This window comes from Protopterus annectens, chromosome 2.part0 (assembly GCF_019279795.1).
Source record: "Protopterus annectens isolate FY-2018-M chromosome 2.part0, PAN1.0, whole genome shotgun sequence".
Taxonomy (NCBI): domain Eukaryota; kingdom Metazoa; phylum Chordata; order Ceratodontiformes; family Protopteridae; genus Protopterus; species Protopterus annectens.
Window position 1 is genome coordinate 1349893391 of NC_056728.1, and position 16995 is coordinate 1349910385.

Sequence of the window (16995 nt, forward strand, 5' to 3'; positions counted from 1 at the left end):
TGAGGCCATGGCTTTGGCACCAGTTGTCTGTTTCTATGAGGCCCTTTTGGAGGATGCTTGTGTCGGCTGGAGAGTCAATTATGGCGCCCAGTTTGCAGTCATCTGCAAACTTGGTCAGCCACAGTCCTTCCGTGTTGGCCTGTACCTCCGAGAAATATATACCGAACAAGAGAGGTCCCAGGACTGAGCCTTGTGGGACACCACTTGTAACTGGTTTGGAGTCTGACATGGCTCCAGCAATTCTAACCATGTGGGTTCTGTCCTTGAGCTAGTTTGCAATCCATCTAGTGACATAGGGGTTTATATTTAAGCTGGTGAGCTTATCTATAATGCCCGAGTGGGGTATTGTATTGAAGGCTTTTGCGAGGTCCAGGTAGGCTGTGTGGACCACCTTCCCCTCGTCAATGGCCTTGGTGACTGTTTCAAAGAAAGCAACCAGGTTTAAGAGGCAGGATCTGCCCTTAAAGCCGAACTGGGTAGAATCCAGTGTCTGTAGGTCCCCAATATCTTTATTTATGAGGTCCATGATGATCCTTTCCATAGCTTTGCAGACCCAGCTAGTCAGGCTTATGGGGTGATAGTTTCCGGGATCCGTTGAGGCACCACCTTTATGGAGAGGGACCACTGTTGCTGTACGCCACTCTTTGGGCACATATCCTGTAGTAAGGCTGAGATTGAACAGTAGTTTTATGTTTGGGTTTAGCTCTTCTTGGAGTTCATGTAGGACGCAGCCCGGGACACCGTCTGGTCCCATTGATGCTGTGTTTTTTGCTTTGGAGTGGGCGGCTCTTACCTGAGCATCTGAGATATCAGGGGGGTAGCACTCTGCTGGGATAGATATTTGCCCTTTTGGTGGGGAGGGGGGGAGCTTGTGCTGAACCTGTCAGCTAGGATGTTGGCAATGTCTGTGGGTTCAATGTATTTTTTGTCATTTTGGACTAATTCTGAGCATATCTGGGAATTACCACCCAGGTTCCTAACATAACTAAAGAAAGCCTTGTGATTATCCTTAGTGTCCTGTGCAATTTTTCTCCCGAAGCTGGCCTTAGACAATTTTATGAGTGCCCGTAGTTTTCTGCTAATACTGATCAGTGATGCCTTCCCTTTTTGGGATTTTGCTCTATCATTTAGTAGCTTCCTCCTTCTATTGTATAGTTTGTTTATGGCTGGGGTCCACCAGACAGGACGTCTGCCTTTGGAGGATTGGGTCTTGGTTTTATTTGGGATCGCATGATCCATGCATTCCTGAAGGTGTTCATAGAATGCGTTTATAAAGGATTCTGCGGTCTGGGCCGTATTTTCCACAGGCCCGGGGGCTTTGAAGGATTCCACCTCGGTTTTGAGGAGTGTGAAATTTGCTTTAGAGAAGTTTTTCACTGTGGTTTTCTGGGCAGGGGGTGGGGTCGGGATGTAAATATCCAGTGAGATTAGTTTATGGTCTGATCTTACCAGTGAGGGATACACTTCTGGTCTGGAGCATAGAGTCCCCATGTTGGTGATGATCAGGGTCCAGTATGTTTTCCCCTCTTATGGGTGTGGTAACAAGTTGTTCCATAGCATTTGAGTTTATAAATTCTAGGAACCTTTGGGCTAGGGTGTTGGAGCTAGAGTAATGCTCCAAGTCTATGTTTGGGTAGTTGAAGTCGCCCAATATAATGGTGTTTGGAGAGACCTTCATATTTTCCAGTGTTCTCAGAAAGGCCAAGTGGGGTTCCTGGGTTTGGGAGGGAGGTCTGTAGCAGGCTATAAACTGGAAGGCAGTTTTACCCACTGTTAGTTGCACATGGGTAGTCTCTGATGCTTCGTGCTTTGCCACCAACCTGGAGGTGTGGGTATCTTTGATGAATATCGATACTCCCCCTCCTTTTGTGGTTCTGTCCAAGTTTTGGGGCTGAAAAGCATGGTATGAGGTATAACCTGGGTAGTGCTGGGGTGCTCTCGGGAGCCCTGAACCAGGTTTCTGTTACTGCACAGATATCGATGTTCTCCATGCTAAGGAGAGTTTCGAGTGCGTGCATCTTGAGGTTTAGACTTCTGGCGTTGAGTAGCATTACTCTCTTATCCCTTGTGATACCTATGGAGGTGGGTTTGTCTTTTGAGCCTTGCCTAAAAAAGGCACTATGGGGGTAGCAAGAGCCTTTGCCAATATCCGAAAGCCCACGGGTGACAGGTGCAAGCCGTCCCTAGCGAAGCATTGTGGCTTGTCGAGCATATCATCCCAAGCTGACAGGCATTGGATCCCCTTTGAATGACACCAGTACTTAAGCCAATTGTTGCAATTGATCATCTTGTCTTCATATTGTGGCATCATTCTTGGTGAGGGTAAGATGCTACTCAAGGTCAGGGTCATACCGGCCTGGGCTACATGCTCAGAGAGCTCCTTTATGTCTCTTTTCATGTAGTCCAGGGAGGTACGTCTCAGGTCATTCACACCAGCATGGACAATGACTGAGTCATATTTGTACTTGCCTTGGAGTGACCTGAGTGCTTGTGTTATGTGGCGGATCCTAGCACCCGACAGGCTGCTCACCGTGACCCTCTCCTTGTTCAGCCTGGTGAGCGGGACGTCAGTGTGCCTGACTATAGAGTCACCTATTACAAGTGTATCAGGTGTGTTTAGTCTTAAGGGCTGTGACTGTTCGGCACACTGGCTTTGTGATGTATGTGTTGCACGTGTTTTGTTTTGGGGTAGCGGTTGCTTGGGTGTCTGCTTTGGAGGTCTCTGCTGCTTAGGCAGATCTTTATTTAGAGCCTCCGAGTGTTTATTTGTGTGATTATGTGTTTGGTTTGCTGTCGTGGTAGGTCTATGTGAGACTGGAATTGTAGTGAGTGTGGTTTCCTTCTCCTCCTGACTGGTTATGCCAGTACTGAGTTGAGAGAGCTTAGCCTCCAGTTTGGCTATATGGTTGCATCTCTCACATGTGTTGGAATTTGTTGGGAGGAGGAGAGGGTTGTCTGTGTACATGAGGCAGTTGTAACACTGCCTCAAGATTCCCAGATTCACCAGATGGACCGGAGAGGAGACTGACAACTGACCTTTGGACATGCTAGAATAATATTGGGAATTCCTTAATAATTGAAAACAAGGGCCAGTGGGGAGTGAGGGTGTAGTGCTTTTAATTTTTAGTGCTGACATATAATTGCTTTAGCGAGCAAGTGCCAGGTAACAAGTGCAATGTGTTACAGGTAACTTAAATGCAAAAATGACAAACAGTAACTTTCTTTCAAGTGAAACAAGGAAATAAGTACAGTAAGCAATGCAGATATCACTAGTGATCCACAGAAGCGCTGAGAAGCCGCGTATTAGGTGGAATTAGCGTTCCAGGGAAATAACAAGCAAACAAGCATATAAACAAAGCTAGATTCAGCAGGCCTGGATCTAGTCTATGCTACAGCAAACAAGGTGTACCAATTTCAGTAAGATACAGTTCAAATATTCAGGCACTATAAACCTTTAACCAGAAATTCCCAGCTCAGAAGGGCAGAGTCCAGCCTCTTCTCCCACAAGAGTGCAGACCATGAACCTTCTTAATGTAAAATAACTGGCCTGAAGCCCAAGTGCTTAAACCAGAACTAATACACTTTAAGAATAACAGACACTGGGCTCTCAATCAGCAGTTCCCAACTTAGAAGGATGAAAGCTACCTGTCCTGCCACCACAGTGCATGCCACAAACCTTCCTAATGTAAAACAACTGGTCTGAAGCCCAAGTGCTTAATCCAAAAGACTTAGAATGATAGCTACACTTTAACTTAATGATAGCTACACTACATTAAGTTGTAGTAATAAAAATTAAACTGCCTGCAATAAGAGCATATTTGATAAGTGCTGGTATCCTGTCGATCACTGCTGTGACTATTCACTCACAGGAGGAGTGCACCCAGCCCTAAGAGAACAGGAAGACTAAAAATGAATGATTCATTTCAGTTATTTGCATCTTAGATAGCTTACACATACTGCAAAACAGGCATGTATTGTTAAAATTGAAGGTCAAAAAAGTCAGTGGTTGCTTATCCAACATAACCTGGAGATTTTTCACTTTAACAATGTACTCTTTTTATTGAGAAAAAAAAACACATACAACAACTTCTTTCGATAGATTTATTTCTCATATAAAATCTGTACAATATTAAACAACTGAAATATTCCACCATATTACCAAGATTGGTGGAACTTCTTTGTTTTAGTTTTCTTCTTTTTGCCAGACTCTTTAAATGGTGTGTCCTTCTGTTTGTTGATGTTGCTGGGCCTTCTGGAAATGAAAAAGTGTTTGATGTTAGACTTTTTTAAACATTTCCACTATTAACCAAACATTTTGCTTACATTTTACATCAAATGACATAACACTGCAAACATACACTTATCCATAATCTTGACTGCAACAGCTTCTTGTTCCTAAATCTTGTTACAAGACTGTACATCTAGTTTTTCAGGCACACTTCACACTCGCTATTATTACATTTTTCATGGAGAGGAATGTCACATCAGTTCTTGCTTCTCCTCTCGGATCCGAAGTTGTCTTCTGTCCCCAACTGTGGGTTATTGGATCTGTTCGGATCAGAGGCTCACAGTTCACAGTCTTCTGCTCTGAAGCTCCACCTTCTTTCCCATAATGTACTGCCCTCACTAAATCTCCTCAGATCTAGTTTGCCAAATTCAGCATCAGATGTGTTCTTTGAATCTCCAGTGGCTGTTTTTAAATTATTCTTGCACCATTTCATCTTCTCTATTAGTTTTTTTTGAGGTTCTAGTCATTATTGTATCGTTAGAGATAAGATTGTTTTTGCTACTTTCTGATTTTCGTGTGTGTGATGTTTGGTGGAGATCACTTCTTGCCACCTTTCTTTAAACGAGCTTCTTGCCTTCTTTCCAAAAAGAATGCAAAAGTTTTAAGCTTTCTAGTTTTCCTTGTTTTTGGAAGTTTAAGGATTTATGATCATTAGAGTTAGGGCTAGTATTTGTTGATATATGTGTGTGTGTATAAATATATATATATATATATATATATATATATATATATATATATATATATATATATATAGTGTGTGTGTGTGTGTATGTATATATATGTACGTACATGTGTGTGTATATATATATATATATATATATATATATATATATATATATATATATAAATATATGCATACACAAGTACACGTATATATATCTATATATATATCTCTCTCTCTCTCTCTCTATATATATATATATATATATATATATATATATGCACGTGTAAAGTGTGTATGTATGTAGATATATAGATTATATATATATATATATATATATATATATGTATGTATATATACACACACACACACATATAATTTACTTGGGTGGCAAAAGCCAGGGTACCTTTTTGGCTAGGCTTATACAGGCCCTACGGCTAATAGCGTGGTACCGACCTATGAAGCTATACACACAAACACACACACATATATATATATATATATATATATATATATATATATATATATATATATATAGATAGATACATACATACACACACACACATTATATATATAGTTGTTGGTTACAGCATATATATATATATATATATATATATATCTATACATATATATATATATATATATATATATATATATATATATATATCTGTATATATATATATATATATATATATATATACATAGTTGTTGGTTACATTTTGTGCGTGTGTATCTGGCTTTTGTGACTGTTGTGAGTTGACCTTATAACACTGATTAGGCTTCAGGCTTTTAAAAGATGCACAGATTGGATGCACAAGTTGCCCCCCTCAAGGACTTCCATGACAGATGTGTTTACTGTCTGCGTATTTCCCACCTGGACACAGATTGCCAGGCATATGAGGTTTGATTGTAGGTTTAAATTACTCAAGGAGATGCTTCCCCATTCATCTGCTTAAGTAACTGTGTCTCCCTCTCCCACCAGGAAAACAGGTGAAAAAAATGGGGCAAAGACAACACAGAGAAAGATAATTTTGGAAAAAAAAAAAAACGAAGAAAAACCTAAACACAGAGATGGGAAATGTTTCTCTTCTCATGAGACAGCAGGATCTGAAGGTCCCAAGGCCATTGGCTCCTCAGTTCACAGTCAGGATTCTGCATTGGTAGCCCCCCGGCACCAATCTCCTACTTTGTTGGCTCAAGTTTCAGTCATTGTGTTTGCCACCTTCGAGTATCCTAAACCCTTTTTTTATCTTTTGCTTCTACTACTGAATGGCAGCATTCCCCATTCATTCCTATTATTCTGGGTCCAGAGCTTTCCCTGAAGCCGTCACCACTGTGGGTCCGGGCATCTTTTCAGATCCAGGAGACTAGGTTGTCTCTACCCAACCTGCCAAAAGGTCTTCTATCGCTTCATGTAGGTCTGCTAAGTCCTCACAAAGCATTAAAGAGTTGAACCTGCAGTATCTCATACATACCTTCCTGAAAACCCACATGGACCTGGGGATCATCCCCTTGCCTCGGCCCAGAGGATAGAGGGTTCAATCCCTTTAGTTCTGAAACTTGCTGTTTCTCCTCCTACCCTTTTTCTGGTGTCAGTGATTATAGTTCTAATACAAATCTAATATATCAATCAGTCACTGCTGATAGCTGGCTCCTTCTTTGATCTTCTCAACTCCGGTCTTCTCAGAGCTGAATGCTTCCTAAGTTGCAAGCTCAGGGCCGACAGTCCAAGGCTGTTTTAAACACTGAGATTTTCAATGCCTCAGCTCTGGACAGCTTGAGGCCAATCTTGACATTCTCCTGAAGAGTCTCTCACCAAAGGTTCTGATCTCAATGAAGAGGAAGGGGGCCCCAAATCCTCCTGTGGTGATGCCTCATTCAGTGAAGAAAAGACTTGACTGCTGTAGGAATTTATTTTTCTACCCCACAAAGGATCTTCTCAAAGAATTGGGGGAGGGAGTGACACTTCTTTTATAAATCCTAACAACTTCACCAAGACGCTAAAGATGAAGGTGCTCCGCAAGGCAAATGGGGAACGTTAACGAACACTGCCCCAGGGGCAGGTGTGGTCCACAGAATCAAGGATTCTGAGGTGTCTTCTTTGGCAAGCTTTTCCATTGTTCTTGAAAGTCTGCCAGACTGCTACACTCTGGAAACCGTCTCTAGGTACTTGACTCTCCACCCAGAAGCTTGGGAGTCATCACTTCAGACACTTGGGTGCTAACAGTCATTTCAAGAGGCTTTACCATCACCTTCTAGTTGGCCCCAAACATCAAGCAAAAATCCCTTCCAACATTCCACCAAATCAGTAAAGGGAAGCAGCAGAAATCCTGAATCTGCTCTTGAAGTGCATGCCTCAAGAGGTCCCAGCAGACCAAAGTGGATCTGGGGTCTACTCAAGATCCTTTTTAGTGCCAAAGAAAAACATGGACCTCAGCAAATAAAACCTTTATGTGAAAAGGAACAAATTCCAGATGACGATGGTGCAATCCATTCTACCTCTACAGAGGAAGGATGACTGGATGTGCTACATGGACCTCAAAGATGCCTATCATGAGGAATTCCAGGATGTTCCCGTGCTTCAGGCTGGAAGCTAGTCATTGTCAATTTCGATCGTTGCCCTTTGGTCTCGCCATAGTCCCCCTCCCCCCAGGTTTTCACTAAGTGTTCTGCAATGGTAGCAGCCTGGCTCAGGTTGAATGGATTCTGGGCCTTTTTGTACCTGGATGATGGGCTCAATTGTGACTTCAAAGGCACCTCTAATACAAGGTAGGGACTATTTGCTCCATTTATGCCTGTCCTTGGGCATCAGAGGACATCTCAGAAAACCCAATTTGGAACTGGGTCAAGCCCCAAAAGTCATTGGAAGTTAACTGGACAACAACAATCAGATCGCCAAGTTGTCTCCCTCGTGACTTCTGTCATTACAGCTTCAAGCCAATCAGGTGCCGCTTTCCCAAAGGCCACCAGCTTCTTTGCTTCTGCAGCTTCTCGGTCTGTTGGCCACCACAATATGTCTTGTTCCTTTGGCCAGGTATTTAATGAGAGTTCTTCAGTGGACCCTCTTGGTCCAATTGTCAATTTCTTCACATCCAATGAACTTTCCAGTTTGGCTCACCAATGTATGCAGTCCCCATATCTTGTGCTGGCTGATGTCAGATCAGGTCTCCCCATGTGTCGTCTCTGTTTTTCTATAACCCAATGTCATAGTAGCTATGGATGCTTCCATCCTGGGGTGGGGTGCATTTCCAAGGGAAGACAGCACAGGGAATCTGGTCCACTTCAGAAGTTCATCCTCCATCAATATTTTGAAGGCGAGAACAGTCCTCCTAGCACTGCAGACATTTCCAGACTGCCTCCTCAAGGGTATGACAGTCAGACAAACAGACATCACCACAGCAGTTTGTTCCATAAACAAGCAAGGGGGAAGCCAATCCTACACCCCTGTCATAAGAGGATATGAAGGCGTGGCAATGGGCAATGTCCCTGGCAACACTGACGGCAGCACATATCTCAGATTCAACATCCTGGCAAGCAACTTCAGCAGGAGTATCCTCATGCCTCATAAGTGGTCCCTCAACCTGATAACGTGTGTATTTTCAGCTGTTGGAGCCAGCCCTGGAGCAACTTTAACCCTTCCCCATGCTTGACCCCTGGGTCTCCTGTACACATACCCTCCTACACTCCTGATTAAGTGTTTACAGAAAGCAGTCCTTTGCAGAGCAACTGTGATTCTCAAACCCTTTCTGGGCCAGAGAAGTATGGTTCCCCCTTCAGGTGGCTTCACCTGTTGCACCACCCTTGGTTCTGATTCCTGTTCCAGACTTGATATCCCAGCCTTTGGGTCAGCCTCACCCAAATCTCAACTCCTTCAGGTTGACAGACTGATTCTTTTAGTTCCAATAATGACCAGAAATTCCAAACTTTCTAAGAGAGTTGTTTATATTCTTTCTTCACCTCAACAGCCTTCCACCACAAAGATTTACACTAGTAAGTGGAAAAGATTTAATATCCGGGCAATTTCTAAGGGCCTAGACACTTTTTCTGCCCCTTCAGATGCCATTTTAGATTTCTTGATGGAGCTTTTTAAGTCTGGGCTCTGCTACTCCATATTAAGGCTCAATTGACAGCCATGTCGGATTTCCACATAGGGTTAGGAAACACCTATTTCCCCCCTCAAACTTTCTAAGGCCTTTTACAAGGGTATTATACTGGAGGACTACGTAAGAAAGGATCTGATCCCTCTTTGGGATTTGTCCTTTCTCCAAGTTTTAACCAGTGCTCCTTTCAAACGAGCTGCTACAATAGATTTAAAGTTGGTATCTTGCAAAATCCTTTTCTTAGTGGCAATTACTTCAGCCAGAAGAGTTTCAGAACTTCAAGCTTTGTCTTGAAATCCTCCTTACCTAGTCTTCCACAAAGTCTTTCCTTGTAGCTGTATCCTTCCTTTTTACCTAAGGTGGCCTCCGGGTCAAACCTGAAGCAGATGATTCAGTTGCCAGTTTCCATCTTAAATTTCAATAACAAGGGAGAAAAGCTTCATTGTTTGGATGTTTGTCAGTTGAGATTTTATTTAGAACAAAGTCTAGCATGAAATCATACCAACTTTTTTGAACATTTTTCTAGAATTAAACTGGGTAAGCTTATTTTTAAGGTGACCTTGTCCAGCTGACTTTAGTATTGCATCTCCATTGCTTATTCTGTGAAAGGTGCCCCTTTACTTAATAATCCTAAAGCTTATTCCACCAGATCAATTGTTACTTCTACTGCCTTTTTTGTTTGTGCCTCCTTGGCTGATACTTGTGCAGCAGCTGCTTTGTCTAGTACTCATCTGTGTGTAGCCTATTATAAGTTGGATAATTGATCCAGATTCAGGACATCCTTTGGCTCTACCATTTTGTGGAACATTCTCTCCTGATACCACCCTATTTGATCGGCTGGGGACACTGTCCCACAGGTTGAGAAAGATGGAAGAGACAACATAGGATAAAGTTATGTACTTAACCATAACACTAGATTCGTGTTGTCTTCTTTAGTCCTTCTCAGCCATCTCTCCCTCCATTCTCCCTTCCAAACTGTCATTCTTATTTTGTGGCTGAGGACACTGTTCCACAGGTTGAAGCAGATAGAAGTAACAGCATAGGATATGAAAGTTATGTACCAACCATAAAGTACAGTTGTGTTCACTTACCATAAATGTAGATGTTAGAGTGTATTCACTGTTGCAGTCATTGCATTTGGGTTATCTGCTTGCAGGTTAGCCCTCAGTCGGCATGATTAACAAAGTCTTGGGTCCTGCGTCGGTTGCTGTCCCTTCTTCCATGACGTCAGGTCGTCAGGGGTATAAAACATGCAGCCGACGCCATTACATCCGTTTTTCTTGCCCCAGATGTCAGGTGTCCCCCTAATGGGAAGCAATTAAATATAAAAGTACAAGGATATACCTCCAACAAAAAAGCAAATATGCCAAAAAGGCTTTTAAGCATAGTAAAGGAAAGTAGAGGTATAGCCAAAAGAAGTTGGGGGGCTGGAGGGAGGGTAACCGGCACTGCAACAGTGAATACACTCGAACATCTACATTAATGTAAGTGTACACAACTGTACTATGTTCTTCGTATTTCATTGTTGTAGTCATTACATTTGGGTAGATTCCCAAAGCGATGGTTGGGAGGAGGAATTTTAGATAGCATTAGGGCCAGCTACAAGGCCCTGCAAGATTGCAGTGGCAAAGCCAGCTCTGGATTTAGAGAAAATTGGCAAATGATGATGCTTGGTGAAAGTATGTACAGAAAGTATAGTTGTGTACCTACCATAAATGTAGATGCTAGAGTGTATTCACTATTGCAGTCATTACAATTGGGTTATCCTGCTGGCAGGCTACCTGCAGTCGGCCTGAATTCCAAAGTCTAGGTCCGGCGTTGGTTGCTGTCGCCTCCTCCCTGACGTCAGTGCGCCAGGGGTAAAAAAGATGCAGCCAATGCCATTTTCTTCAGTTTTTCTTGCCCCAGATGTCAGGTGCCTCCAAAAGGGTAGGCTAAAAATGTCAATAAAGCATGCATGCACGAAGTAACAGCAAATATACCACATAGGTTGTATAGAATAGAGAAGTACAGATAAGGTCCAGCAAAGATAAGGGGGGACGGTGGGTGGGTAATCTGGACTGCAACAGTGCATACACTCGAAAATCTACATTTATGGTAGGTACACAACTGCACTATGTTCATCGTGTTTCACTGTTGCAGTCATTACAATTGGGTTGAATCCCAAAGCTAAGGTTGGGAGGCTGGAACTAAATAGAATTAGGAACGGCTATGAGGCCCTGCAGAACTGCAATGGCAAAGCCTGCCCTGGATTTGGAGTAGAGTGGTAAGTGGTAGTGCTTTGTAAAAGTATGCACTGAACTCCAGGTTGCAGCCTCTAAAATGTCTTTGGTGGGCACTCCTCTGAGGAAGGCTGCTGAAGTGGCTGCTGCTCTGGTTGAATGTGGCCTAATGCCCTTAGGCACTGATTTGCCATGTTGAGAATAGCATAGACAAATGCAGTGACCTATCCACTTTGAAATAGTCTGCTTTGAGATAGCCTTTCCTTGTGATCCTGCAGCATATGCTACCAGTAATTGCTCAGTCTTTCTGAAAGCTTTGGTTCTGTACAAGTAGAAGAGCAGCTGTCTGTGTATGTCCAAAGAATGCACAAGTTTCTCACCCTTATTCTTTGGGTTAGGATAAAAGGTAGGCAAATGAATAGTTTAGTTGAGGGCTACACTGGACACTACCTTAGGCATAAAAGTGGGGTTTGTCCTTAGAGAAACCCTATCTGGATGGAAGATGATAAAAGGCTCCACAGCCATGAGTGCCTGTAGCTCTGAGACTCGCCTTGCAGAGGTTATTGCTAGGAGCAGAGTTGTTTTCCATGATAAAAATTTTATATCAGCTGTAGCAGCTGGCTCAAAAGGAGGCAGAGTGAGTTTTTCTAAGACATAATTGAGGTCCCATGCAGGTACTGGTGATCTCCTTGGAGGCCGTAAGATTTTGGCTCCTCTGAGGTAATGCCTTAAAGTATGAGAAAAAATAGGTGGCTCTGTATTGTATTGAGCTGAAATGGCAGAGGCATGAACCTTAATTGATGAAAAGGATAGGCCTTTGGTCCAGCATCTCAGTTAAGTATTGCAAAATCTGAGGGATATTTGGAACAATCATGTCAATTCCTTGTGCCTGGTTCCAAGCACAGAATCTCTTCCATTTTTCTGCATAACATTTTTTGGTACTGGGCCTCCTGGCCTCCAAGATAACATCAATAACTGCTTTAGAGAGAGGTGTGTTTTGAAAAGCTACATTATCCGCCATGCTGCCAGACTTAAGGTCCTGAGTTGGCTGTGCAGGATCTGATTGTTTTGTTGGGTCAGTAAGTGAGGAATATGAGGTAATGTCCATGCTGGGCTTTGAGTCATGTTCTTTAGGATTGGGTACCAGTGCTGGCGGGGCCAGTCTGGGGCAATCAGTATCATTTTTGGCTTCTCTCGTCTGACCTTTAGGAGTACCTTGGGGAGGAGAGGCAGTGGAGGAAAGGCATATACTGTTTAAGTTTTTCCAACTGAAAGATAGAGCATCCACTTTCCATGCTTGTTTGTGATAAGTCCTTGTGCAGAATCTCTGTAGTTGGCAGTTGTGAGGGGAGGCAAACAGATCCACGTCTGGGCATCCCCAATTCCTTATCATGTTGAAGACTTGTGGATCAAATTTCCACTCGTGGGGATCCATGAGATTTCTGCTTAGTCTGCCAGAGTATTTTTCTTTCCTAGCAGGAATTGTGCTTGCAGATGTACTTGGTAAGTCAATGCTGTGTCCACAAAGTCATGGCTAGTCTGCAAAGGGGGTAGGAATGTGCGCCTCCCTGCTTGTTTATGTACCACATAACTAAAGTATTGTCAGTCTATCAGTAGTTGTCCTGGATGAAGTAGATCCTTGAAGGCTGTCAGGGCATTTTGAACAGCTAGCATCTCTTTTTGATTGATATGCAGATGTATTTGGATTGCGGACCAAGAGCCCTGAATACATCTTCCTGCCATGTGGGCCCCCCAGACATAATCTGATGCATATGTTGTCAATGTTTGCCTGGTTGGGGGCATGGTGAATGGCTGCCCCTTGTTGTGGTGACAGGTCTTTGCCCACCATCAAACCTCCTGTTGTAGACAGGGAATGACTAATTGTTTCCAGGCTCTGGCGAGTCCAAACACTTTTTAGATACCATTGTAGTTTCCTCATATGCAGTCTTGCATATGGAATTAGCAGAATGTAGGATGCCATGAAACCCAAAGCCTGCAGAATTTTTCTTGCAGATAACTGCGTGTTTGCTGCCAACCTTTTGAAATAAGTAGTCAGTTGCCTTTGTCTGGCGTGAGATAAGCCATCTGGGCAGTTGTATTTAAGCTTGCACCCAGGAATATGATCTCTTGAGAGGGTACAAGTTTTGATTTCTTCTCGTTTACTGTGTACCCTAGGCATGTTAATAATCTTTTTACAAACGACAGATGGTGTAGTAGTATGTCCTTGTTCTCTACTTGAATAAGGCAGTCGTCCAAATAAGGATATATTTGTATTCCTTTTTGTCTGCAAAATGCAATTACTGGTGCCAGGCATTTTGTGAAGACCCTGGGCACAGTAGATAAGCCAAAGGGCAGTGCAGAGAATTGGTAGTGCATTGAGCCAGCTATGAATCTGAGGTATCTTCTGCATGATTGTCTGATTGGGGCATGCAGGCATGCCTCTTTTAGGTTTAAAGTTAGAAGCCAAGCCTTCTTGCCCAGCATGGGCAGAAGCTGCTGCAGAGTCAACATTTTGAATTTTGGAATATCCAGGTATGTGTTTAGAATAGATAGGTCCAGTATTGGCCTCCAGGCTTTGTCCTTTCTGGGCACCAAGAAAAGTCTTAAAATCCTTGTCCCTGCTCTTGCTGTGGTACTTGCTGAATGCCCCTCATGTCCATGAGGGATGAAACTTGCTTTTGTGCCTCTGCCCACTGATTTGTTGGCAGGTTTGGCATACCGTTTCCATTGGCAGGGTGTGAAAATGGAACCTGTAACCTTGTGACACTATGTTCAAAACCCATTTGTCCTGGGTGATTAGGTGCCAGTTTTGAGCAAAAAGTGCTAGTTTTCCCCCCTAAAGGAGCTGCCAGTAGATAAGTGCTTGGCACTGGGAGGGGAAAGTCACTGGGACTGCTTTCTGTATGGCTGTGACTTGTCTTGTCCGCTTTTGGAGGTAGAAGCACCCCATTGTTTAGACCTGTATGAGCCTTGGGGCTGGGATCTGCCTCTAGGGGGTCTGTATCTGCCTCTTTGTGGCCTATCTGATACTGGAAAGGCCCAATCCTTTGTAGGCCAGTGTCTACTAAATCTTGGAGGCTGTACCTGTAAGACATCCTTGACTGTCTGCATAGATTTGGCTTTGTCCTCCATTTTCTTCAACACCTCTTCTGCTTTAACACCAAACAAGGTATCATGGTGTAATGGAGAATCTAATAATTTTGCTTTAACATGATCAGGCAGATTCTGTTCCTTTAACCAAGCATGCCTCCAAAAAACAGAACCCATAACAGCGGCTCTGCAGGAGGCCTCCAAAGAATCAAAACCACATTGTAAAGTATGCTTTCCAACTTGTTCAGCTGCATGCAATAAATCCTGCATTTCTTTACCTGCACATTCAGAATTTGTCAACATTTTATGATTAAGCAGTGACATTATGTATTGCTGATATTTAAGCATATGAAACTGACAATTTAAAGCCATTATAGCCAAGGTAGCAAAAGTGTAAATCTTTTTTCCCCCATCTATCCAGTGCCCTGGAATCTGTCAGAGGGGGTAGGTTTTTTTGCAGTGGAAGCCTCAACCCCCTTGGGACCCTGAGAGATAGTTTCTGGGTCAGCAGCAGGGTTTTTAAAAAGAAATTTGTGGGAGTCTGGAACCCTGTAGTATCTGTCTGGCTTAACAGGAGCTGGAGGTAAGGAGTCTGGAGTCAGACTGGACTCTGAAAATACATCATCTACAATGTCTAGCACAGGTGGAATAGCAAGGGGCCTGTGCTGAGGCAGTAAAAGAAAGTCTGTTCTTAGATTCTGAATAATCTTGGCTCTCCCAGTGGAAATGCTCCCTCATGGTATGCAGTGTTTCGCCAAAAGAATAATCCTCGGGTGGAGAAGCTGAGGGGATAGATTCTTCAGCATCAGAATCCTCATAAGGAGGAATAGAGTATTGCTGATCAGAAGAGGAATCAGATGAAATGGAAACCTGATATGAAGATTCATATTCTATCTCTTGCCTAGGCCTCTTGTCAGGAGGGGGATGAGAACCCCTGATCAAAGTAATCAGGTCTTCGGCTATTTTGAGCATCTGTTTTTTAGGCAAGGAGGCCTGTCCATGGGGCTGTTGTACTTGTTTCTTTGTCTTTAAAGCTGCGTTAGTCTTTGCCTTTGAAACTGAAGTCGTTTTAACATACAATTGTGTAGGCCTGAAAACGGCCTCAGAAGCAGATGACTACTCAGCAGCTCCGGACCCATCTGAAGGAATGGTTTCCAAAGGTCCAATACCTCGAGTTTCTGTAGGCCTGGTTGACTCCACGTGGGAGTCGGTATCTGCCTGCGGCTCTAAAGTAGCGGTCGTCAGGGGCTGTGAAAGCGCCTCACTGAGAACTGGCGACTGGCCTCGAAAAAGACTCGCCATTGGTTTTGGACCTCGGATGCCTGTCCTTTTCTTTTTCTTTGCGTTTTTTGTAAACTCCGATAGTCGGCTGTTCTGACGGCATTATATAATTAAATCGTCTGCCAAAGTAATGAAATGCAAAATCGTACTGACGCTTAACAGTGCGTTGGTTAAATCTAGCACAAAACAGACAACTAGCAACGTTGTGGTCAGGGCCTAGGCAAGGAATACAGTAAGAATGAAAATCCTTAGGAGGTATTTGCTTCCCACAAAAAATACAATTATTAACTTTTTCTGACATCGGTCTGGAGCAAGAAAAAAGTTTCCCTAATGGGGTACTTGGCTTTTAATGAAGACTTTGGATCTGAAATTCGAACTTGAAAATCTCAGGAGTCGGCCGACCGGCACTTGCGAACTTCTTTTGCTTCGGGCACCGCGCGGCAAGAAAGACTGAAGAAAATGGCGTTGGCTGCATCTTTTATACCCCTGGTGCACTGACATCAGGGAGGAGGCGACAGCAACCGACGCTGGACCTAGACTTTGGAATTCAAGCCAACTGCGGGGGTAGCCTGCCAGCAGGATAACCCAATTGTAATGACTGCAACAGTGAAACACGATGAACATCTCCAGGTAGCAGCTTCTAGGATGTCCCTGGTAGGGACGCCTCTGAGAAAGGCTGTAGAGGTAGAAGCAGCCCTGGTGGAGTGAGGTCTGATCTCCTGGGGGATAGGTTTTCCATGGTGCTTATAGCAGAAATGAATGCAATGGCTTATCCATTTAGAAATGGTTTGCTTTGAAATAGCCTTCCCCTCTGCCCCTGCTGCAAATGCCACCAGCAGTTGTTCAGATTTCCTTTGAGGTTTAGTCCTATCCAAATAGAATCTAAGTTGTCTGCACAACTAAGGAATGCAGTATTCATTCCCCTTTATTCTGTGGATTGGGAAAGAAGGTTGGCAAATGAATGGACTGATTAAGAGCCACACTGGATACCACCTTGGGCATGAAGGATGGCTTGGTTCTGAGGGACACCCTGTCCGCATGAAAGATGATGAAAGGCTCCACTGCCATAAGGGCCTGTAATTCAGATACCCTTTTAGCTGAAGTGATTGCTAAAAGGAAAGCTGTTTTCCAAGAAATACATTTTAAGTCTGCAGTAGCAGCTGGCTCGAAAGGAGGTACAGTGAGTTTCTCCAAGACAAAGTTAAGGTCCCAGGGCTGGGGTTGGAGCTCTCCTGGGTGGTCTCAAATTTTTGGCCCCTCTGAGGAACTGCTTGAGCAGTGGATGAGAGAAGAGGGGAGGTTCTGGGTTATAATGAGCTGAAATGGCTGAGGCGTGGATTTTAATGGAGGAAA

General features: G+C 43.5%; 1 protein-coding gene across 1 annotated transcript in view; it reads right to left on the reverse strand.

The window, feature by feature from the left end:
- Positions 1 to 4087: 4087 nt before the first annotated feature.
- EXOSC9 (exosome component 9) overlaps positions 4088 to 16995 on the reverse strand; it is a 952766-nt gene continuing 939858 nt past the window's right edge. Inside the window, exon 12 of the mRNA XM_044061532.1 lies at positions 4088 to 4252. Within this exon, the coding sequence (XP_043917467.1) occupies positions 4156 to 4252 (97 nt within the window). The 3' untranslated portion in view covers positions 4088 to 4155. The remainder of the gene's footprint in view (positions 4253 to 16995) is intronic.